At 46.8% G+C, this 24,560-nt stretch overlaps 1 protein-coding gene across 1 annotated transcript in view; it reads left to right on the top strand.

Moving 5' to 3' along the window:
- The window catches only part of TNN (tenascin N), a 52,222-nt gene that overhangs the window by 7,636 nt on the left and 20,026 nt on the right, over positions 1–24,560 (top strand). Inside the window, exons 5-12 of the mRNA XM_059146614.1 lie at positions 573–662; positions 9,645–9,908; positions 13,418–13,681; positions 14,369–14,632; positions 17,792–18,055; positions 19,987–20,250; positions 20,925–21,188; positions 22,326–22,589. Coding sequence (XP_059002597.1) covers positions 573–662; positions 9,645–9,908; positions 13,418–13,681; positions 14,369–14,632; positions 17,792–18,055; positions 19,987–20,250; positions 20,925–21,188; positions 22,326–22,589 — 1,938 coding nt within the window. The remainder of the gene's footprint in view (positions 1–572; positions 663–9,644; positions 9,909–13,417; positions 13,682–14,368; positions 14,633–17,791; positions 18,056–19,986; positions 20,251–20,924; positions 21,189–22,325; positions 22,590–24,560) is intronic.

The following is a 24,560-nucleotide window of genomic DNA, read 5'->3' as shown; positions in this document are numbered from 1 at the left end:
TGCAAGGGAGGGGGCCCTGAGCTTACTAGCTCCATGGTTTCGTCCTCCTCTGCTGTCCGCTGTGTGCCCTCCATCTTGAAAGGACATCTTGGGCTTCCCAGTGTCTGCAGAGCGGAGAGCAGCGTGCGTGCCTCCCACATACTGCTCTATCTGGGCCACCTAGAGCAGTAATTCCAACCACGGCGACAGAGAAACAGACAAGAAAAGGCAATGCAGAGAAGAAAATCATGGGATACGATTAGGCTAATTATTACAATGAGGCAGAAAGAAACTTTTGAGGGAGAAGGATTGTTGGGGGGCAGAAAGCCAGTTGGGCTGTAAATAAAATTGGGAAATCAGTGCTTGGCAGCCCAACAAAGGAGTTCCCTTATGTTCACTTCATCTACTCTGGCCCCCCGCACCCCCTGAAGCGCCTTGATGGTGCCTCGTACTCCTGGCCCCAGCACTCTTTCTCTGCCTTAGATTCCTCTTGGCGTGAGAAGCACCCCTCCTCCCACGAGGGAAATCCTTGGGGAGAGCAGGTTAGGGGCAAGGGTCTGGGGACCCAAACTCACCAAGCTACTTGTTGGCAGGTCTGCAGCCCGGGACAGAATACAAGATCACCGTTGTTCCCATGAAAGGAGAACTGGAGGGCAAGCCGATTCTCCTGAACGGCAGGACAGGTAGGAGCAATGTAGAAGCACTGTGCCCACTTCTCAAGTTCGCTTTCTGATATTTTTTTTTGGCTGACTCCTCTCTGGATAAGAACACTGGGATTTGTATGTACTGACTTCGGTTTTGTGGGGCTGGGGAGGGGAAGGGAACTTTTCCTATTTGAAATGTGTCTTACCATTGAAAATCTCCCCCAGGATCTTGGAGTCAAGGGGAAAGACCATTTCGGACACCTTTCTGCTTGTTTTATTAACTTTATCCCTGGAATATTTTTACTCAGTATCTTGGACCGAGGCATACAGATCCCTATTACCTAATACAGGTGATCTGTAATTTTTTTTCTCTTTATTTCCTGTGTTTTTTTTTTTTTTTTTTTTCCTGATGATCACATGCAAACACTGGTTTAAAATGTCAGAAGATTTTAAAGACTCTCACGTGGGAGCAGTGGTATATTTAACATCTGTGGATTGCGAAAACATCAATAGTGACAGACGTTATAAATCAGTAACATTTGATGATAGATTTGTCATTTCTGAGTCGGAAAAGAATTAGAAATCTCTGTAGTCATATATGCAACCAAAATCCACGTAGCTCTGAGTTTTGAGCCAATGCTTGAGTCCGTGCGGAATGGTGTGTCTCCTGCAATGGCGAAGCTCTTGCCACCCCAAGGTGGGAAGGAACTGGTGAGCTAGACAAGAATGCCACCCGGGGGAGGCTAGTCCTCGAAGCCGACCAAGAAGGGATCTTTGAATTTCGAGACTTTCTTGAAATGCGTTTTAGTTCTTTTTGATTCCCTCTTGGCAGGAGCTGGCCAGGGTGGTGAGACGGTGCAGGAATGGAATTCGCTATTTCGGGTTGCCTAACAGATCGCATATCTGTAGTGTGAAAGCTAGAGTCAGACAGTTGTGAAAGCTAAGCTGTAACTTCATTTAGGAATGAGACAATACAGACTGTGCAGCCTGCCTGAGCAGTGGACGGGTGAAGACTTCGAGTGGGCTGGAAAATGGCAAGGGCTTCCTTGTTAGCTGTGAATTCACTGAGAATGTCCTAGGCATCAGGCATTATGCGAATGAAGGACTTCTCATAATGGATCCCATTTAGTTCTTACCGTAACTGCGTGGTAGGTCCTACTATTATTTCTAAGTCACATATTAAAAAACAACAACACCTGGGAAGTTAAACTCAGGATCGCCTAGCCAAGGAATGACAGAGCTGGGATTTGAACCTAGGATATCCACTTCAGTGATCACAAAACTAAAGTGCCTTCAACTTTTACCTTTTCACCCATTGTTTCTGGCTAATTCTCCTACTGTTTACCTCCTAACTAGAAAAATGTCTTCGATTTCTCGTTGATTTAGGACAGTGAGGAACCCCTGTATCTTGGCCTCAGTGGTTGTGAACATCTGGGCTGTTGTTCTCTTTACTCCTCCTTTTTCCAGTGGAAAACCTTCTTGCTGTTGGACTTTTCTTGGAGTTTCTTTTCTTTTCTTTTCTTTCTTTTTTTTAAAAATTAAAGTAGACTCCATACCCAGCATGAAGCCCAACACAGAGTTTGAACTCACAACCCTGAGATCAAGACCTGAGCTGAGATCAAGAGTCGGATGTTTAACCAACTGAGCCACCCACGTGTCCCTGTTGCTGGGGTTTCTTAACACAGAAGGCTCATGTCTGCATTATGGGTTCCTTCCTGTTCCACCAGCCTAGGAAACCCTCCACAGTTACCTCTAGCTATCCATTAATTCAGTCGGGAATTCAGTTAATTCAAGCTATCAATTAATTCAACAAAAATAAATTGCAGAGTCCTGCTAGGCACTAGAGACATGGTCCCTCTAGATTCTTCCAAAGATGAAAAGTCCTGGTCCTCGCCTTTCAGGGGCTCATAGCAATAAGATCACTCATCCTTCCAGGCTCAGCTCCAACCTTAGCCTCTCCACTGAAGCCATGTGGGACCACATTAAATAGCAACTGTTTTTGCCTCTGAGTTTTTAGAGCATTTAATCACACATGGCCTTGAATTGCTAGTTAACCTTTCAAGTATGTTATCCCAACTAGAATGTGAGCACTCAAGGAGTGTTTTTATTGTCAATTACATTCTCGAAGCAGGATGGGATATTTTATTGGATAGCAAATAAATTTGTGTCATGTGTCCAATGAACATAAAAAAAAAAAGACACAATCATTTCTGAGGTCAGGAAACACTTTCAAACCTGGCTAGACTGTTCATTCCTTTAACGGGGGAAAAAAAAAAAGAATCTCTCTTTTCTCCAAATATTTTGCATTGCCTGAGATGGAAAAAGACACCATAATCTAAGAACAGCATAACCATGTGCAGGAAAGAAAGGACACAGTTCAGTTATTTTCCATTGAACAAGTCACTCAGGGAACTAATCCTCAAAAGGGAAGGGGTCAATTGAAAATCCTCACCCTGTTAAGGCCCTCAGAGGGCACGGAAGCATCTTCTGGAAGGGCAAGGCTTCCGAAACAGGTCAGCTTCAGAGTAGCAAGCATCAACCAGCCCATCGTCTTCAGGGGGAATGACCTTGAACTTCACCGCCAGACACTCCCAGCCATCCCACCTCCAACGACAGGAAGGGCAGGCAACTAACTAAGAGGTGATGCTACCCGTGATGCTACCCCTTTGTCCTCAGTTTCTCCATCTGTAAAAGGAGAGGTTGGACTAAATGAGCTTAAAGTCCCTCTTTTTTTTTTACATTATTGTTAGTGCTTTCTTAACTTCCATGATTCATGCTTTTCTGTGGTGAGTCCGGAACAAAGGACTGCTTGCTTTGTTAGAATCCCACCAGCTCCCAAGCACAGCGGAACATCCTTGCATACTCACGTGTTAACAATTTTCGTAGAACGTTTCTTTTGACGGTGCTGTGAAATAGCAATTTTGCCTCTCTCTGGATCTTTTCCACTTTTTACCACCTTCTAGACACACTGCTTTCCCTCTTCAGCTCCTTCATATTGCAAGATGAACCTGTCAACATCCAGAGTTCCTGCCTCATACACAGTCACCCACGTGCTCCCAGTGGCTGAAAAAACAACCATGATCTTCATCAATTGAGTACCCGCTGTTTTCTAGGTGCTCAGGGCTCCATACACATTATCTTTGGTCCTTACAATAGCATTCCACACATTATTATTCCCATTTTACATGGGAAAAGTGGAAGCCCACAAAGTTTAGGAGAGTCAGGGTGAACCAGTGAATAGCATTTGAATGTGTTTGCTTGAGGTCAGATCACAAGCTTTCCAGAAGCAAAGCTAGAGGAGAGCAGGAAGAGAGGTTGATCTCTGAACACATTTTCTACCAATAAGGCCTTCAGGATAATTTTATTGCCACAGTGAAAGCAATGGGGGAAGAGGCTGAGAAAGCAAGGTGATGGGACACATGGCTACTGCAGTCCAAAGGAAGGCCTCACTTTCCAGAAACTCACTTTCAAAATAGGTGCATAAAGCCCTATCCCCTGTCTTTGCCCCCAAGCCCGTATCCCTGTAGATTTTAGATCCTGGCTGTGCCATTTTCCACTACACCAACTGGGTGATTCAGAAGTAGCCACTGGGAATGGAGAAAGCTATTCTGAAGACCTGTGGCCATGGGCTAGAGCAGGGACATGCGAGGCTGGTGTTCCAGCACAGACTGAGGACAGCCGTGCCCTCCCCAGCCTAGTGGCAAATCTCATTAAAAAGGGGACTAGACTTTCCCGGTGTGCCTAGAGCTCTCCATTAGTCTCCTCTGTCCGCTCAGTTTTGTCAATTAGATCTTCTGAACAGGGGATGCCCTTTATTCTAACACATGCCGTGTAAAGGTCTACCTCCCAAGTCTTGTCTTATGCATTTCTGACCTTCCATGGCCCTGACAAAGGTCTCATCAGGGCAGCCTAGGGTCCAGCAGGTGGGAAGGAAGTTGAGACCTGGGAAGGAGAGCCTGTCTCCTCATTGAGGTTCCCGCTGTGACTCATCTGTGATTCAGCCGTCTGTCTGCAGCTACTGGGAGGCTTTGTTCCATGGAAAAACTGTTTCTGATCCCCACATCCCTTCTTGGCAGACGGGAAGGATTTGGCCCGCTCAGCTGGCTTCTTCCAGCCATGTGGCCCACCATCAGGGTCCCATCACTGAGGCTGTCCTCCGGCTTCTGCATCTCAGTGTCTGGTTCCCATCCTTAGGGAACAGTTCCATGAGGACTCTCCTTCTGGCTCAGGGTGTCCCTGTTAAGAGATTGAAAGAAAGGACAGAGTCCTGAGTTCCAGGCTGGCCGGGACTCTAACTGGCTTTATGACCTTGAAGAAGTCAAGGTCATGGATGTCCTCTCTGGGCTGGGTCTCTGGAACCCTGGCATGGGAGGATTCTTATTCTTATCCCTCTTATTCTCCATCGCCAAGATGCCTTTCCTGGCCCTCCATTCCTCGAGGGCTCTGGGACTATTGAGGGAACAGGGTGTATCAGGGCTGGTTATGCTCACTTGGGTACAGTGGCTCTCGAGAGGGCCGCACACACAGGTCCCTGACCCCGCAAGGCAGAGGTCTGTGCTGTGGGTCCCGCAGCTATGGTACTGAGCACTGCTCTGGGCCAGGGAGGGCTAGTGGGGGGCACTCTTGGGACCATGGGGGTGTACAGCTACAGGTCCTTTTGGAGACTATGAGGACCAGGGACTTTAAGAGGCAGGATGTAGGGTGTTCTTGTCCTCTTTGTCCCCGTCCTCACTTCCCATTCTAAATGTCCCCGTTCCCAAGTCAGCTCTGGTTTCCCAGATTCACATGTTACCTTTGGAGGCTCTCTTCATTCTCTCCCTGTCCTGTGCGGAATCATGCTTTGCATAGAAAGGGGAACAGGGTGGGAAAGGAGTTCTCTCTCTCATGCACCCTGTCCCCCGAGCATCCTCTGAGAGCTTGCTTGAACCTCCAGAGGCCTGCGATGTAGCCCTGTTGTTTGTGGCACCGCCTGCTCAGCCCAGTGGCTCTCCCCAAAGCCCGAGTGTAAGACTATTTCCCTGTTCCAGCTGTCACTGTGAGCTTCGGTCCCCGGCTGCAGCTGGATTCGGATTGCAGGAACCTTTCAGATCACACTTGATTTTATTTATGGATTGTTCTTATTTCTGTAAGAAAAGGCTGGTGTTAGTGCTGCATGGGACATAGAAAGTGGAGATGCCTTTCACTTCCACAGTCGTCCACAGAGAGGAACGGTTCACATATTGGCACTTTAGGCGTCCAGTTGCAAATTCTTGGTCCCATTCTCCCCACCTCTTCTTCAACCCCCCCCCCCCCCGCAAGCCCTCCATCTCTGTAAAGGGTCAGCCCTGCCTGCAAATCGCTCAGGCCTCAAAATAACGTGGAATGATGGAAAGATGGATTTGTGTCCCACATCAGTAACGTCAGCAGATTCTGACAAGTGTATGTTTGAAATCTCTCCGATCCAAACTTTCTCATGGCTTTCATCCCTGACACATTGGTCCACATTCCTGTTTTCTCCTGCTGTTGGGGTGGCCTCCCAGGTGACTTCTACTGTCAACCCACTAGACCCCTACTCTATCCGGCAGCCAGAGGGATCCTTTGATAATGCGGGTCAGATCATGCCATTCTTTTGTGCGAACCCCCCAGAAGTTTCTTATCTCATTCAATGCAAAAGCCACAGTCTTTGAAGGCTGTCCACAGTCCACGCAGCCCTCACCTTCCAGGCCTGCCCTGCAGCCACTCAGCCCCATCACTGACTCTGTCCAGATGTTCTGACCTCTTGCTGTTCCCTTTATGTGTGGAGTAGGGCCTTTGCACCTGCTGCTCCTTTTGCCTAGAATGAGGTTCCTAGCCCACTGCCTCACTTCATCTCAGTCTCTGTTCAGATGTTCCCTTCCCAGCAAGCCAGCTCTTTCCTGACCTCCTTATCTAAACTCACAGATATCTTTTGTTCAACATTTCTATTCCTATATCTTGCCTTATTGGGCTTCCTAATACCATCACCGCTTGTTTATCATCCATCTCCTTCAGGAAAATGTAAATCCCATAGGAGGGAGTCTTTATTCTGTTCATTGCTTATACAGTCGATCCTTAAACAACATGGATTGGAACGGCCGGGTCCCCACTTGTGTGCAGATTGTTTTCAATAAATATATGGGAAGTTTTTTTGAGATTTGTGACAATTGGGAAAAACCCCCAGACAAACCAAGTAGTCTAGAAATCCTGAGAAAACTAAGAAAAAGGAGGTACAGTCTACGGCACATCTAACATACAAGATATGTGTCACTCGAATATTGTCGGTGAGGCTTCTGGTCAGTGTTTGGTTATGAGTCACATTTTTAGCGAGTCAGAAGTTACAGGTGGCTTTTGGACTGAGCAGAAGAATTGAGGGACTTAATTCCTGCATTGTTCAGGGGTCAGCTCTATTGGTATCCTAGGGCTGCTGTAGCAAAGGAGCAAAAACTAGGTGGTTTAAAACAATAGAAATTTATTGTCTCCCAGTTGTGGAAGCTGGAGGTCTGAAATCGAGGTATCTGCAGGGGCATGTGGTCTGACAGTTTTAGGGGAAAATCATTCCTCTCCTCTTCTAGCTTCTGCTGTTTGTTGGCAGTCCTTGGCCTTCCTTGCCCTATAGATGCAGTGTTCCTGCCACATGGCTGGCTTCTCTCCATGCGTCCTTATATCGTCTTCCCTGTGTGTATGCGTCTGGCTCTGTGTCCGAACTCCCTCTTCTTACAGGACACCTGGCATATTGGATTAGACTTACTCTAATGACCTCATTTTATTATTATTATTTTTTAAGATTTTATTTATTTATTTGACAGAGATCACAAGTAGGCAGAGAAGCAGGCAGAGAGAGAGGAGGAAGCAGGCTCCCTGCTGAGCAGAGAGCCCAATGTGGGGCTCGATCCCAGGACCCTGGGATCATGACCTGAGCCAAAGGCAGAGGCTTTAACCCACTGAGCCACCCAGGCACCACCCCCCTTTTTAAAAGCAGGTTTCTTTCTTTCTTTCTTTTTTTTTTTTTTGGACAGAGATCACAAGTAGAGAGGCAGGCAGAGAGAGAGAAGTGGGGAAAGCAGGCTCCCCGCTGAGCAGACAGCCTGATGCAGGGCTCAATCCCAGGACCCTGAGATCATGACCTGAGCTGAAGGCAGAGGCTTAACCCACTGAGCCACCCAGGTGCCCCTAATGACCATATTTTAAACTGCTCATCTCTAGAAAGAACTTATTTCCAAATAAGGTCACATTTTGACAGATTTTTTAATTAATTAATTAATTAATTATTTGCCGGGTAGGGAGGGGAACACACTTTAATTTATAACTGATTTAAATTGAATTCCCAGCTTCAACTAGGCATTTGAGGAATGTGTGTAGAATGTGTAAGTGACTTCATTTACTAGCCGAGTGACCTTGGGCTAGTCATCTAACCTTTCTGAGCCTGGTAGACAGTTAGTGCCTAAAACTTATCACTATTATTAATTTTCCAAACTAGTACATGGGGCATCTGATAATGCCTTGAGTTATTACTATGAGGTTTGATAAAGTGATGTGTGGAAAGCACCTTGCATTTAGTATATGCTCAATCAGTGACAGCTGATTTATTAAACAAGATATTCATTACCTCTAGTGATGGAACTTGCACACAAGTAAGACACTGCCATTGTGCTCGAGGAAGGTAATTCTAGTCAACGTGAAAAAAGTTGTAACTTCTCTGCTGGGGAATTCTGAGCCAGGAGAACTAGAGTGGGATGGGAGGAAACAAAACTGCTTGAATTTCTGGGAGTAAGAAGCTGTTTTGTGTGTCTTTACTCAAACGGATACAGCTCTGCATGTGGGCAGGGTTCTTGGGGCACGCCTCACCTTTGTTCTGCGAGGGAGCTTTATCTGTGACCTTGATGGCCGCTTCTCTCAGCTGACTTACTTATTAGGTTTGTAAATGATAAGCCAGAAAGGAAAATCAGCATGTTAAGTGAAAGACTAAATTATGAATGAAGTCGGCAACATAAACTATAACAAGAATAAATATTGGGTTCGGGAAATGTATTTTATATGCGGAAAGGGGCTGAGGAGGCTGAACATGAGGATTCTCAACCTTTGATATCATCAGAATCACCTGCTGAGTTTTGCATATTTGTTTCTTTTTCGGCAGAGATGCCAGCACATAGCTGAGACCTTCTAAAATGAACTCTCTGGAGTTGGTACTTAGTAGGTACCCAGTGTTGACAAAGGTCGAGAACCCCTGGGTTAGCAGGGGCACGTGTGAAAAAGCATAGGGATTTCCCGAGGCTGTGGGCTGAGGATAGGTTGTTGAGGAGTGAGGTGTTCAGGACACAGAGGACATGCTGTTCTGGGTCGGTCCTTCTAGAACATCAATTTTATATAGCCAGGGATTTCTGCTCATTGTCTTCATTGGTGACTCCTGAGTGCCCTTACGTTCCCTGGCGTGGAATGGATGCTCAGTGAATTGTTGAACGATTGGACTGAGTTTTGGGGCTTTTTCCCTGATAAGGGAACGAAAGAGGCCAGTCTAGATAGGCCAGGTCTAGAAACTGTAATTTGGAAGTTTGATATGATATGATACGGTATGGTATGGCATGATATGGTATACCACTGTAAAAGCTAGTAACATACAAATGCATAAAATGAAGCGGTGCAAGTGTTTTGATAAGAGGAGAATTAGGAGGGAGAGTGGTAACTATTCTTGAATACCTGCTGGAGGGTCTCCCAGAAGAGCATGAGGTGTGTTCCGTGTACCTCTGGAAGGAGTTCCACTTCTGGTGGCTACATTTGTGGGAACTGATGTGTAATGTGCTCAGTGATCTCAAAATGGAAGGGACTGTTGGTTCCTCAGGGAGCCCTTTCTCAGCGGGGGGTTCAAGCCGAGGCCAGTTGTCCAGCTGTCACAGAGGACAGAGAGACGTTCTTACAGTGTGTGGACTATAGAACTAGGTCACCCGGATGAACTAGAGCTTGAAGCCACCATGACCTTGACCAACCACATGTCTTTCTCTAATTTTTCTTTCTCATATTTTCATGAAGAAATTGATAGCCCAACCAATGTGGTCACTGATCGGGTGACAGAAGACACAGCGGTGGTCTCCTGGGTCCCCGTCCAGGCTGTCATAGATAAGTACGTGGTACGCTATACTTCTGCCGATGGGGACACGAAGGACACGGCCGTCCCGAGGGAGCAAAGCAGCACCATTCTGACAGGCTTGAGGCCAGGAGAGGCGTACAAAGTCTACGTGTGGGCTGAGAGAGGCAACCAGGAGAGCAAGAAGGCCGACACAAATGCCCTCACAGGTAACAGAGGGACGGGAGCCTAAAGAGGTTTCCTCATGGCGGGGAGAAGGCTGATTCGTGACTCAGGAGGCCATGTCCCCCTAACATTATCTCTTTTGCTTACAGAGATGGGGAAGGGGGTTGCAAAAGCATTTTAAAATTTCACAATTATGATGATTTTTCCCATTTCATCCTCGAACAAGAGAAACCAGCCTTTTTATTTTACATAGCAGGTCATGCTTATTTGGGTTAGAATTCCATGTGCAACTCTCTCAGTGCAGAGTAACACTTCCTAATTTTCATTTTTTGGATGTTAAAACTCAGAAAATTTGGCTGACAGTGAATTTGAATGCTTATCTCTGTTTGCAGAGGCCATACAGGCATTTGCTTATGATCTGGAACTCTCTGTCAGACCATGGAAATGGTTTGTATCCTGAGTCAACAGTCACCAAATGTACTGATTCTGCCTTGAAGCTTCCAGAAACCAGAAGGGTCCGTCCCCAGACCTCACCTAGCTGTCCCACTCAACTTGGGCTTATAGATATCTTGAGGCGGCAGTGGGGGACACGTCCCAGACGTTTCTGCTTAAAGCCTCCTTTGCTCCTGTCTCTGAATTCAGAGCACTCTCATCCTGGAGGCCGCTTGAGGTTCTGGACATTTGACAGGAAATCATAGAAAAGAAGTAACTTATCAACTGGGCTCTGTTCCAGACAATCAGTTAGTATAGAGACACTCAGAGAAGCTGATAATTCGTAAGGAATGTGGTCTCAGAAGCTTGACTGTCCACATTTTAATCCCAGCTCTGTCATTTGCTAGTTGAGTGGCTTTGGGCAAGTCCCTTCACCTCTGTTTCTCAGATTCTTGTCTATAAAAGAGGGCACGTTGGTTTTTACCTCATAAGGTTATTGGGAGGGTTCCATGAGTTAATTAAAGGAAGCGTCTGACACATAGCCCCATGCTATGTGAGTGACAGTAGTGATTATTTCTTACGAGTCCTCTCTGTCAGCTCTGGCTGTTCTAACGGAATACCACAGACCAGGGGCTTCGGCCATAGCAATTTAGTTCCCACAATTCTGGAGGCCAGAAAGCCCTATGATCAGGGTGCTGGCTGATTCGGTTCCTGGTGAGAGCCCTCTTATTGGCTTTTAGGTGGCCATCTTCTTCCTGTACTGTTACGTGGTGGAAAGAAGCTCAGGTCTCTTCCTATCAGGCATTGATGCCATCATGGAGAGACTTACCCTCATGACCTCATCAAACCTAATTATCTCCCATGTCTCACCTCCAAACACCAGAAAATTGGGAGTTAGGGCTTCAACATAGGAGTTGGGGGGCACACAGTCATTCAGTGCATAGCAAATGTTAATCAGCATTCAGCCCTCAAAGCATTTGGTGGCATGGAGCCTCCTGGGCCGGGGTAGGCCTTATCTTCTCCAGGGGAAGGAGAAGCTGCTGGTAAGGATGGTGAGGCCTAGGTAGGTTTAAAGGCAGGGTCAGCCCTTTCTGTGAGTGGCCAGAGAGGCCATATTTTCAGTTCTGCCATCAAGATGCGAAAACAGCCACAAATAATATGTAAATGAACCTGTAAGACTGTGTTCAGTAAAACTTCCTAAGAGAAGGCTGTGGGTCAGATTTGGCCCATGGGTTGTAGATGGCCACCTCCTGGTTTCTGTTACAAAGGCTTTCCCTTTGGTAGGATTTTGAGTGTTGTGAAAAGGAAGGGTCAGTCTTCTTAAGATGGTAGAAGTTTGAATGGAGAAGAAGCTTCCCCTCTCTCGTGGGGGTGGTGTCAGCTAGCACCCCAGATTATGGGGAGCCCCTGGGATGGGGCATTGCTGGCACTGTCGGGCACAGAGTCGGGCTCTTGGGGTGCAGATATGAAAGACCCAGTTCACGCTCATGGCATTCACAGCCATCCAGGTAGAGAAGACAAGCAGAAAAGATAAAGAGCCACGAGTTCTGTCTTTCTAGAGCCCACAAACATCCCTGGAGCTATGGGAACCAGGAAAAAGCGTACTTAGCAGAGACTGGGATGGGAGAGGGGGTCATGGCTGGCTAGAGGAGGCAGAGACACCTGAGCAGAGTCTAGGTAGATGGACGGGCGTCAGCAGTGGAGCAGCATACGCAAAGGCTTAGAGTATAAGAATAGGACAGGGTTTGTTTTTTTCTCTTCTCTTAATATGGAATTACCTTAATAATCATTAAGTGGTGTTGACGGTGGCCAGGTCCATGAGGGTGGAGTAGTGAAGGATGAGAAACCAGAGCGAAACTCCTCCCTGTCCCCTATCCCTAGCACTTTCCGAACTCTGCTCCCCGAGGTGAGCTGCCTCCCTTGGGTGTGCCTCCCCCGACACCCCCTGCCCCTGCGACCTGGCTGTGCACACCCAGCGATGGTGCATAGGCTGGAAATGTGGTTGCTGTCACGGAGAGCTCAGCCATGTGAGGAGGTGGCTCTTTTTAATACTATTTTTTTTTATTTTTTAAAAGATTGTTATTTATTTCTTTGACAGAGTCAGCGAGACAGAGAATACAAGCAGGGGGAGTAGCAGAGGGAGAAGCAGGCTCCTGGGTGAGCAGGGAGCCCCAAGGGGTGCTCCATATCCAGGCCCCTGGGATTATGACCTGAGCTGAAGGCAGATACTTAACTGTTCAACAGAGCCACCCAAGTGCCCCTGAGGCGGTGGTTTTTGAAACAGGACTATAAAGGCATACTAATCAACCACTTCTGCTTGGATTTCCACCTCCAGGGGTTCACATTTTAAGGAGAAAGGGGTATTTCAGGCCTCAATGGCACTTGCAATAACAAAGAGCCTATATTTAAGCATTTACCATGTGAATAGCTCACTTGTGATTTGCCATAAGCTGTGAAGTACATACTGCTCTTTCCTCCTTCCTGGAGGTGAGGGGACCCAGAGGTAAGGTTTATAGTCTGCTGAGGTTAGCAGCTAGGAAACACTGGAGCCCGGATTCCAACCCAGTTTAACTGCATAGAAGCCCAGACAGATTCTGCAAGTAGGATTATTTTTATCCTCCCAGACCTCAAATCCCATCAATTTAAGTCTTCTGGTTCTCTGGCCTCAGACATAATGTTTTATGTGGAAAGAATTGACAGCTCCTACTTCCAGGATATTTTTCTTCCCAAAGAAAATATTAGAGCTGATGCAGAGATTTGCTGAAATATAATTGCTTTAGGGTAGAAGGAGTCAGGAACTGAAAGAGTGTATTATAAAAATCCAGGGTAAAGGAGAAATTTGTATATGAAGACCATTTTTTTTTTTTTTTTTAATCCAAAGGCTACTTATGGGTAGAGTTTATAGAGCTGAGACTATTTTGGCTTTGTCTGAAAACGCCACATTTCATTAAGTGCTATTGGAATTTCAGACCACTTGCTTAATTAAACCCTTAAGTTATCCCAATCACTGGCATAGAACAGACTCTGAAATTTGTCGAGATCATCATTTTGTCGGTGTATATGTTGGCCTCATAGGAACTAGAGAGTTGGTAAATTCTACATTCTTTCGTCTCTCTTCAAGAAATTGACAGCCCCACAAATCTGGCCACCGACTGGGTGACAGAGGACACAGCCACCGTCTCCTGGGACCCAGTGCAAGCCCTCATTGACAAGTATATGGTGCGCTACACCTCGGCCGATGGTGACACCAGGGAGGTGTCTGTGGGGAAGGAGCAGAGCAGCACCGTCCTGACAGGTCTGAGGCCGGGTGTGGAGTACACGGTCCAGGTGTGGGCCCAGAAGGGGGACCGGGAGAGCAAGAAGGCTGACACCAAGGCCCCAACAGGTAACAAGAGAAAGGTGGTCAATCGCAGTTGAATTTTGAGCCTGTGGATGTGAGTGTGCATAGTACCAAAGAAAGATGTGCCCTGAGATGAGGGACTTTGCAAAGAGAGTCCTAAAGATCAAAAAGGACAGCGAGCTCGCGTGGTGATCTCAGTGCGCTGAGAGCTGGTAGCCATCAGTCTGCCTGGTAGTGATCTGCTCACGGAGCCACTAAACCCACTGAAGGGAGAGGCGAAGTTGCGTGGTGGCCCTGTGCTCAGCAGACTCAGCAAAGATGTTATAGGCCTTGACCACTGTAGGGCATGTGATAATGTTTTTAGAGTGACTGGCTCTGAAGTAGCCCTTGAGAAAACGATACATTGGGTTCCCTGAACATCATGGCAGATGTTTAATTGTGGTTTTGATGTGCCATCGTGTTGCTAAGAAGATGTCATTCCTTCCACATTTTGGGGAGTGGAAAGCCAAGAGAAAATATGTGAAGTTTGCAATGCATAGTCTTCTGAAATTAGGAGCCAGGGGCTACTTTCTCCCTTGACTCTCATCCGACTCCGGATGGGGATACCGTTGCCTCGTGGGAAGAGAGTCCTAGAAGATGAAAATGGCAGTGATGGGCTATGGGTATCTCTTCCATGGCTTCCAAGCTTAGGCTTTTCCAAATATATATATATATATATTTTTTATTTTTAAGAAATTGACAGCCCCCAAAACCTGATGACTGACCAGGTGACAGAGGACACGGCCACCATCTCCTGGGACCCAGTGCGAGCTGTCATCGACAAGTATATGGTGCGCTACACTTCGGCCGATGGGGACACCCGGGAGGTGGCTGTGGGGAAGGAGCAGAGCAGCACCATCCTGACAGGTCTGAAGCCGGGTGTGGAGTACACGGTCCAGGTGTGGGCCCAGAAGGGGGACCGGAAGAGCAAGAAGGCCGACACCACGGCCCCCACAGGTAAGGGAGCACACATCATCACTGTGTCACTGCCGAACTCATTGTCTGTGTCAGTTGGTTTTCCTTCTGTGACTTTGGCAGAAAGTGAGATTCTGGTGTCTTTACAGAGTCCACATGTACCCCTTCCTTCGATTTCATGGTTTCTCTTAGAATGTGTAGCTCATGGGGTGCCTGGGTGGCTCAATGGGTTAAGCCTCTGCCTTTGGCTCAGGTCATGATCTCAGGGTCCTGGGATCTAGCCGGGCATTGGGCTCTCTGCTCAGCAGGGAGCCTGCTTCCCCCTTCTCTCTCTGCCTGCCTCTCTGCCTACTTGTGATCTCTCTCTCTCTGTTAAATAAATAAATAAAATCTTAAAAAAAAAAAAAAAAAGAATGCATAGCTCATCTTCTCTTCAAATTTTGGTCTTTAAAGACTGATATGATTACTCATAGTTCTTTGTTCTCTGCTTGTGCATCTTCTGTGCTCTGAACACAGTGAATGCTTTCCTGAAAAGGAATAAATACGATGGAAAGCCCACGTGCCCGTGCTGTGGAGGGAGACTGACTGTGAGCCCGAGCCTGCTTTGTTTTCCCTCCTTACTTATTGAAACTCTTTCTGTGGCACTTGTTCTCCGTTTCTGCCTTTGGATGAGTGTTTTAGGGAAAAATAATAACCATGTTTTATTGGCTAAACATAAGCAAATATTCGATCACTTTTAGTTCCCATCATGTATCATTTTAGTAATTATCCATACTTCAATTATTTATTTTTTTAATTTTAATTTTTTAAAAAATTTATCTATTTATTTGACAGAGAGAGACACAGCAAGAGAGGGAACACAACAGAGGGAGTGGGAGAGGGAGAAACAGGCCTCCTGCTAAGCAGGGAGCCCAATGCGGGGCTTGCCAGGACCTTGGGACTGTGACCTGAGCCGAAGGCAGACGCTTAATGACTGAGCCACCCAGACGCCCCCCATACTTCATTTAAATTTAAATATTCTTCCCACCGTCTGCTTGGGCCATTGGCAAGCTAGCTGCCTGCCCTGGGAAGGGGGTGCTCTCAGCTTCTCTTGTATTTCCCTTCTGCTACTTCTGGCCCCCCTTCCAGCACACTAACTGTGATTTCTGACCCATGTATGTTTGGCACAGCTTGGAGAGAGATCAGGGCTCAGGAGGAGGAGAGGTAAGTTGTCTTACTTGACTATGATGGTCACGGTCGCCCCGGGCCTGTCATGGGGCCTGATGAGTGTTAAAGCTAACGTTTTCCCTCATGGAGCACTTCTGCGTGTTCTTTAGCTGCCCTCCTCCACTCCAGTGTTTGGTCCTAGTGATCCTGTCTGCAGATGCGTCTCTCCTGCCAGTCACCTGCTCCCTTTCTTCCACCTGCACACATGGGGGTGCACTCCAGTGCCTTTCGGGGGGGCAGTGTCACCTTCTCCATCTGCCTGAGCCTCTTGGACAGCTTCTAAAACCATCCCCGATGGGCCCTTCTTTCCTTGGCTCACGTCAGGTCCACGGGGAACGTGCATCACCCTTTTCCCATTCACCTGGATGTACCACCCTTTTGCAACAGCTTTCCATCACTCTGCGCCAGAGCAAACAGCCATTCTCTCTCCTCTTAGATATTTTAGGCCCATGTCAGACACCAGCCCATGGTGTTCCCCAAGCTGTGGGCAGACTTTCTCAACCTGGACACTGCTGAAATTTTTGGCTCGATAATTCTTTGTTGCTGGGGTCCGTCTTGTCCTCCGTAGGCTGCCTCTACCCATTAGACACCAGGAGCCTCCCATCCCAAACTGAACTGTGACCAAGTCAGTCTCAAGACCTTGCCGGTGGTTCCTGGTTGAGAATACTTGCTCTAGGACATGCATTACCAGCTCTGTAAGGAATCCCATTGCAAATGGTTATTCGAGGTTTGGGTCTCACCCATGAAGCTCACAGTTTAATTCCACCCAAAGAAGTCCACTCTCAAAGTCCCATCTCTTTGGCCTCTCCAACCTCTCTCTCTTTTTTTAAGATTTTAATTATTTATCGGCTGGGGGGAGCGAACACAAGCAGGGGGAGTGGCAGGCAGAGGGAGAAACAGAGTCCCCAGTAAGCAAGGAGTCCAATGTGGGACTCCATCCCAGGACCTCGGTATCATGACCTGTGTCAAAGGGAGATGCTAAACCAATTGAGCCACCCAGGCGTCCCTCCAACTTCTTTCATAGTCTGGAGATGGTTGGTCAGCCATGGGTCACAAGACTGTTTGTTGGTCCTGCCATGTCAGTGGGCTGTCAGGTTGGAATGTAGATTCCACTTTTCTTGGGGTCACATCCCAAGCCAGGGTAAGAGACCTGCTTGATTATACCACTGCACATCTGTGACAGGACCTATCTAGAAGCAAGGACTTTAGGGAAATTACTTTTGCAATGAACTTTCGGAACAAAGACATGCTGTTATTTTCTTGGTGACTCCATTTTTGAATACCTTCTTGTGTACATGGTGTGGGGTAGCATAATCTTTTTCATTCATAAACTATCAACAAGGTGAGATCATTAATAATAGCTAATGGTCAGTGGGCATCTAGTCTGCACCAAGAATTGTCGTAAAGGGCAGATTATTATTACCTCATTTAATACAACAAGTCTCCAGGATACACACTAACATTATCTTGCTCTGCCTTTTTTTCCTATAGACACTAATATTCAATATTTTCAAATCCTCCTTTTACATGATATTTTTCATCTTGGTTTTCAGAGCCATCCAGCAAGATATGTACAATGCTATAATCGTATTTTATAAATGTAGAGAAGTGAGGTGACTTATCCAGGGTCATGAAACAAATTAGTAATTTATGAAATTAGATGTATGTATGGAACATTAATGCTCAAAGGAACTTTAAAGTCTATCCAACCTCAACCCCAGATTTATAGGATAAGGCTGAGGCCCAGCCAGAGGCAGCTGGGATGTGCAGGGTCATAGATTTTCTGACTCTGGATCTGGGGCTCATTCTACTGTCTTGTGCTGCCTCCTTGAGGATCCAAGAATCCAACCATGGAGAGAAGGTCAATGTCCATGAAACAACTGAAAACTAACATAGGAGATGGGAAAAACATAAGAACAGGAAACTACCTCCCTGCAAGGAACATGGTCTCACTCTTTGGTGCTTGTTAATAGTTCACTTTAACTTTCCTTTCAGACATTGACAGCCCAAGAAACCTGGTGACTGACCGGGTGACAGAGAACACAGCCACCATTTCCTGGGACCCGGTGCAGGCTGTCATCGACAAGTATATGGTGCGCTACACCTCAGCTGATGGAAACACCAGGGAGGTGTCTGTGGGGAAGGAGCAGAGCAGCACCATCCTGACGGGTCTGAGGCCGGGTGTGGAGTACACGGTCCAGGTGTGGGCTCAGAAGGGGGCTCAGAAGAGCAAGAAGGCTGACACCAAGGCCCCGACAGGTAATTGAGCATTGTTCTTTGAGAATGTAAAGCTTAAGCCTATGGATGGTCAAGTTTTGTGTTCTTGCTTTGACACCAACAGACTAGATGGTTTATGAAAGGGCAGGATGGTGTCCCTTCATAAGAGACAGCAGACACCATCCTTCTTCTTCCTATTACACATCATCTCAAACTCAGGAGCTTATCCGTGGCCTCATACTTTGGTCTTAGAAAGATAAATGGTGATTGGTCCTATCTACTCACCATTCCTCTGATTTGTGTTCAATCATTGAAATGTTTCTACTTGAAAGGGAAAAGATAGGAAAAAACCATGTATATTAAGATCTGTGAGCCTAGTACTTTAGGGAAATGGTTTTTGCTCTGATCTCTTTGGGACAAGGAAGGGTTATTGTTTTCTTAGCAGGTAAATCCTCTCTGGAGGATGGTGTGCTCTGTTCTGGGGATCCTGAGGTTGCACTTACACACTGTGTTCATTTATAATTTGTAAAGCTCTTTCATCTCACTTTGCTCATTTTTAAAGAAGATTTTATTTATTTATCTTAGAGAGAGAGGTGGCAGGGGGAGGAGCAGAGGGACAGGGAGAGAATCCCAAGTAGACTCCACACTCAGCATGGAGCCTGATGCGGGGCTCTATCTCGTGATCCTGCAGTTAGGACCTGAGCTGAAATAGGGAGTTGGACACTTAACTGACTGAGCCACTCAGATGCCCCTTCTCATTTTTTAAAAAATAATACATTTATTGAGATACAATTTATTTTCCATAAAATGTCATCTTCTAAAGCATAGAATTAAGTGGTTTTTGGTATATTTACAGTTATATAGCTATCACTAGTATCTAATTCAGAAGATTTTCATTACTCTGGAAAGAAGTTCCTTGTCCATTAGCAGTCCCACCCCAACTGCCCCCAGCCTAGGAAACTACTACATTCTGTCTGTAGAGTTCCTCATTCTGGACATTTCATACAAATGAATCCATACAACTTGTGACTTTTTATGACTGGCTTTATTCACTACATGTAATATTTTCAAGGTTCATCCACGTTGTAGCATGTCACCACTTTTTTTTTTTTTTTTTTTTTTTTTTGCCAGATAAAATTCAACTGGATGGCAGTAACATGTTGTGTTTATCTGTTTGTCACTGATGAGCATTTGGGTTGTTCCTGCTTTTTGGCTGTGGTGAATAAGGGTACTATGAGCATTTGCGTACAGATTTTTGTGAGGACGTGTTGCAGTTGTAGGAGTGGAATTGCTGGGTCACATGGTGACTCTATATTTAACCTTTTGAGGAATGGCTAAAATGTTTCCTTCCAGGATGCTGGCACTATTTTACATACCCACCAGCAACGAAGGATGGTTGTCTTCCTCATTTGCTTGGTCCTCTGAGGCTTTTGGTGAGATGGGTATCTCAGAGATCAATATCCCCATGTTACAGGTCAGAAACCTCCAATACATAGAAATGAATAATTTTTATACATCATGAAATTAGCGGATGACTCATGAGTCAGATTTATGGAATATTCATGGAATATTATGGTAACTTAATATCTAGATAGTAAGGCCCACATTTTACAAAGAAGGAGCTGAGGCTTAGAGCTAGCTGTCCAGGGCCACAGCTGTCAGATGACAGGGCTGGGCCTAGATCCCTGGTCTGTTGGCTCTGCTCTGGGCTTTTCCTGTCCCTGTGCTCTGCTCTCTGGGCTGGAAGAGAACCTCGCTCTTCTGACATTGGATCTAGTGCTCATTCTCTTGTCATGTTCTGCCTCCTGGAGGATCCAAGAGTCTAACTATGGAGAGAAGGTCTACCTCCATGAAACAATTGAAAACTGACATAGGAGATGGGAAAAACACAAGAACAGGAAACTACCTCCCTACAAGGAACATGGTCTCACTCTTTGGTGCTTGTTAATAGTTCACTTTAACTTTCCTTTCAGACATTGACAGCCCAAAAAACCTGGTGACTGACCGGGTGACAGAGGACACAGCCTCTATCTCCTGGGACCCAGTGCAAGCCCTCATTGACAAGTATATGGTGCGCTACACCTTGGCCGATGGTGACACCAGGGAGGTGTCTGTGGGGAAGGAGCAGAGCAGCACCGTCCTGACGGGTCTGAGGCCGGGTGTGGAGTACACGGTCCAGGTGTGGGCCCAGAAGGGGGACCGGGAGAGCAAGAAGGCTGACACCAAGGCCCCAACAGGTAACAAGAGAAAGGTGGTCAATCGCAGTTGAATTTTGAGCCTGTGGATGTGAGTGTGCATAGTACCAAAGAAAGATGTGCCCTGAGATGAGGGACTTTGCAAAGAGAGTCCTAAAGATCAAAAAGGACAGCGAGCTCGCGTGGTGATCTCAGTGCGCTGAGAGCTGGTAGCCATCAGTCTGCCTGGTAGTGATCTGCTCACGGAGCCACTAAACCCACTGAAGGGAGAGGCGAAGTTGCGTGGTGGCCCTGTGCTCAGCAGACTCAGCAAAGATGTTATAGGCCTTGACCACTGTAGGGCATGTGATAATGTTTTTAGAGTGACTGGCTCTGAAGTAGCCCTTGAGAAAACGATACATTGGGTTCCCTGAACATCATGGCAGATGTTTAATTGTGGTTTTGATGTGCCATCGTGTTGCTAAGAAGATGTCATTCCTTCCACATTTTGGGGAGTGGAAAGCCAAGAGAAAATATGTGAAGTTTGCAATGCATAGTCTTCTGAAATTAGGAGCCAGGGGTTACTTTCTCCCTTGACTCCCAGCCGACTCCAGATGGGGATACAGTTGCCTTGTGGGAAGAGAGTCCTATATGAAAATGACAGTGATGGGGTTCGGGTATCTCTTCCATGGCTTCCAAGCTTAGGCCTTTCCAAATTTTTTTTTTTAATTTTTAAGAAATTGACAGCCCCCAAAACCTGATGACCGACAGGGTGACAGAGGACACAGCCACCATCTCCTGGGACCCAGTGCAAGCCGTCATCGACAAGTATATGGTGCGCTACACCTCGGCCGATGGGGACACCAGGGAGGTGGCTGTGGGAAAGGAGCAGAGCAGCACCGTCCTGACGGGCCTGAGGCCGGGTGTGGAGTACACGGTCCAGGTGTGGGCCCAGAAGGGGGACCGGGAGAGTAAGAAGGCCGACACCAAGGCCCCCACAGGTAATGGAGCATTAAGAATGGAGGACTAAGCCTATGGCTGGTCCAATTTGTTTTCTTACTTTGACACAGGCAGACTAGATGATTTATGGAGGAGCAGGATTACGCAGGATCATGTCCCTTCATAAGAGAATGCACACACCCTCCCTTACTTTCTTTTAACTCATTTCCTTACAAGTCAGATCCAAGCGGGAGTTTCAAGCTCCAGTTTTGCCACGATTGGATGGTCTTGCCCCGCGACTCCTTCTCTGAGTAAATGAATATTTCATTGTACACAGTATTAAGGGTCTCTCATTGTGTTTTAGTGAGAACAGAAGATGAAAATCAAATGTTAATATTAATAATAACATTAGGAAAATTCAACTTTGAGAAACAGACTTTACATCTAGCAGCACAAGTAGATATGTGTGGTGTGTTTTGGCATGAATGAGTCGTGGTAATTCTGGTTTAAAGGATAAAGGCAACATCTGTGTTCTATTCTGAATGGATTGTGAAAGAATGTGAGGCCATATTTCTCTAGTGATTTAACCAGCTAACCAGCATTACATGTGCATCCACAATATGTAAAGCATATTAAAACTGGTTTTTAATTGGCTGATTCATTTAAGAAGGGATGTTGTGCATTTACCTTGTGCTTTGTTCTCTATGAGGCTGTGGGAACCCTGAGCAGAATAGGAGGTGGCCCTCTGCCTCTAGGAGTTGACATGTGCTTCTGGCTATTAGAATCATCTTGTATGTAATCAGAGGTCTTTGTTGATATGATTTTAGAAACAAAATTTTTACTGCTTGTGAGCATGGGCTGTATCTTCTTCCACTGGGCCCTGTGTACTACGTAACACCACGCTGTGTACCTAGTGGGAACTGGACATTTGCTTACTAAGTAAATAAGGAAATTTGTTTTATTAAATTCTTAGTGGAGGTGATAGTGTAGATCTGTAAATTGTGGCTTACTGTGCTTTCTTCTTGGGGAGTCAAAGTCTGTCTGGGGAGAGGACATCTCACTGAAGTAGTCAGGGCATAGGTAATGGGGATATCACAAGACACAGAAGAGTATCACCCCAAGAAAAATTACCCCGAGGTTCTGTACTATACTCCACTGTACTATTTACAGTACATGTTGATCGGTACTTTTCCTTTTAGACATTGACAGTCCCAAAAACCTTGTGACCAACAAGGTGACAGAGGACACGGCCACCATCTCCTGGGACCCAGTGCGAGCCGTTATCGACAAGTATATGGTGCGCTACACCTCCGCCAATGGTGACACCAGGGAGGTGTCTGTGGGGAAGGAGCAGAGCAGCACCGTCCTGACGGGCCTGAGGCCGGGTGTGGAGTACACGGTCCAGGTGTGGGCCCAGAAGGGGGACCGGGAGAGTAAGAAGGCCGACACCGCCGCCCTGACAGGTAACAGGAGGGAGGAGAAAAGAGACTCAGGTCCTCTCCGTGGGCTGCTCTATTGCTGCCGAATGATGTCACTTCTGGTTTTGGGGTCTGTGACTCAGGGATGGTTTTAGGCAAGTTTGCCGTAGAAAACCTCACTCACCTAAAGAAAAATCAAAGTATAGTTACAGACTCAGTACTGAGCAGGCCTGTGAAGGTCTTAAAACTCTTCCCCAAGCCTGTGCTCCTCAAAACCGTGGGTTAGAGAATTGTTCTGTGACAAGATGTTTTGCATAGGTCCAACTTGATGAATGGTGCGTAGCTTAGAGGAGCAAGTGTGACCTTGGGAGGTTGGAGCTCTGCGTTCATTTCAAGTTTCGAAGAGCATCTTCTCATGGCATGCCTGGGATATAGCAGCCAACAAAACAAGTACTCCTACTCTCTTAAAGTCCATTGGGAAAGAGAGGCGATCACCAAGCAAAGAAACTTATAACCATAAACTACGGTCAGCTCTTTGAAAGAGGTGAACACGGTGCAGGTACAAAGAATTACAGGGCAGGCATGCTTCTTAGAAGGGATGGGATGGGTAATAGTTAAGATCCACACGGACAGGAACATCCAAAGAGCATTTGCTTAAACAAGAGAGAAGTTTATTCTTGTGGAATAGTTAGAGGGTAAGTGGGCCAGGCTGGTATGGTAGGAGCATGGCACGGGAGAGCCCGACTCCTCCTGTATTGCCATTCATTCATCCATGGGGCATCACCTCCACCCTCCTCCCCTCATTCCAGCAGTGGAAAGGGAAGGGCAGGGCCGGAACATTGCCCACATTCTTCACTTTTCTCCCATTCCGTTGGCCAGATCCAAGCCCCAGCGCCAGACCTCCCTCCCGGAAAGGCTGGGAAGTGAAGTCTTCAACTGGATGGTCATGTGTCCAGCCTCCACTTCTGTTCTGCTGCCCCATCCAACACAGTAGCCGCTGGCTGCATGGGCCTCCTTACATGTTAACTAATGAGAAGTAATTAAATGATTTGCAGAGTGGTCAGTAACCACATCGGTTAATGGCCGCTGAATTGGACAGTGCAGGGTAGTTCCATCATTACACAGAGGTCCATTGGACGGATGCTCATGGAGGAAGGGGAGAATGGATGGTGGGAGAACTCACCATTTCTGGCAGGGAGAAGGGTGTGTGTGATGGCCTTGAGCTGGAGCAGCTAAGATGGTTGTAGAACTGAGAGGGGCTGGGGGGCCGGAGCAGGGAGGGTGAGAGGGGAAGTGGTGTGCGGTGAGGGGGGAGGAGGCGGGGTCACTCACACAGGACCGCACGGTTCCTGCAGCAGGGAACATGTCGTGTTCATCAGAAGAAGAGCAGCTTGATGTAGCATTTGTTTAAAAAAGTTTATTTGGGCCACAGTGAGGGGAATCCGTGGAGGACAGGAAAGGAGTAACATTAGGAAAGTTAGTGAAGAGTCTAGTGTAAAATCCGGGTGAGAGGGGACGACAGCCATTGTGAAAGAGGAGAGGGGGCTATCTGGGTACACATTTTGGAGGCATAATGCCAGTATTTGTTGATGGACGAGATGTGGGGAGGGAAGAAAGTGAACAGATATGACCCGTGTTTCTGGCCTAAACAACAAGGAAGGCTGGGGCAACATTTTTTTGAGGGGAGCCTGAGAGGTAAGTAGGCTCGGGGAGGAATGGGAAGACTTTCAGGTTTAAACTGGAGAAGGTGGTGAGATTCCTTGGTTGAGTGAGTGACTTTCTTATCGACTCCACAAATACCAGTCACGGATCCAGTCCATATGAGGCGCTGTGGTAGAAATGTGGTTGTAGGTGCAAGCTGGGGGGTCACGGATCAGGGAGCTGAGGGCATTGGTTGGTATGCAAAGTCATGGCCATGGTTGAGGTCTCTTAGGGAGAAGTGTAGAGAGGTGGTCAGCCAGGTCACTAATGAAGAAGACCCAGGAAGGGTCAGACAGTTGGGAGAAAACCAGGGAA

This window comes from Mustela lutreola, chromosome 14, assembly GCF_030435805.1.
Source record: "Mustela lutreola isolate mMusLut2 chromosome 14, mMusLut2.pri, whole genome shotgun sequence".
Classification (NCBI taxonomy): domain Eukaryota; kingdom Metazoa; phylum Chordata; class Mammalia; order Carnivora; family Mustelidae; genus Mustela; species Mustela lutreola.
This window is presented reverse-complemented; position numbering and strand designations above follow the sequence as displayed.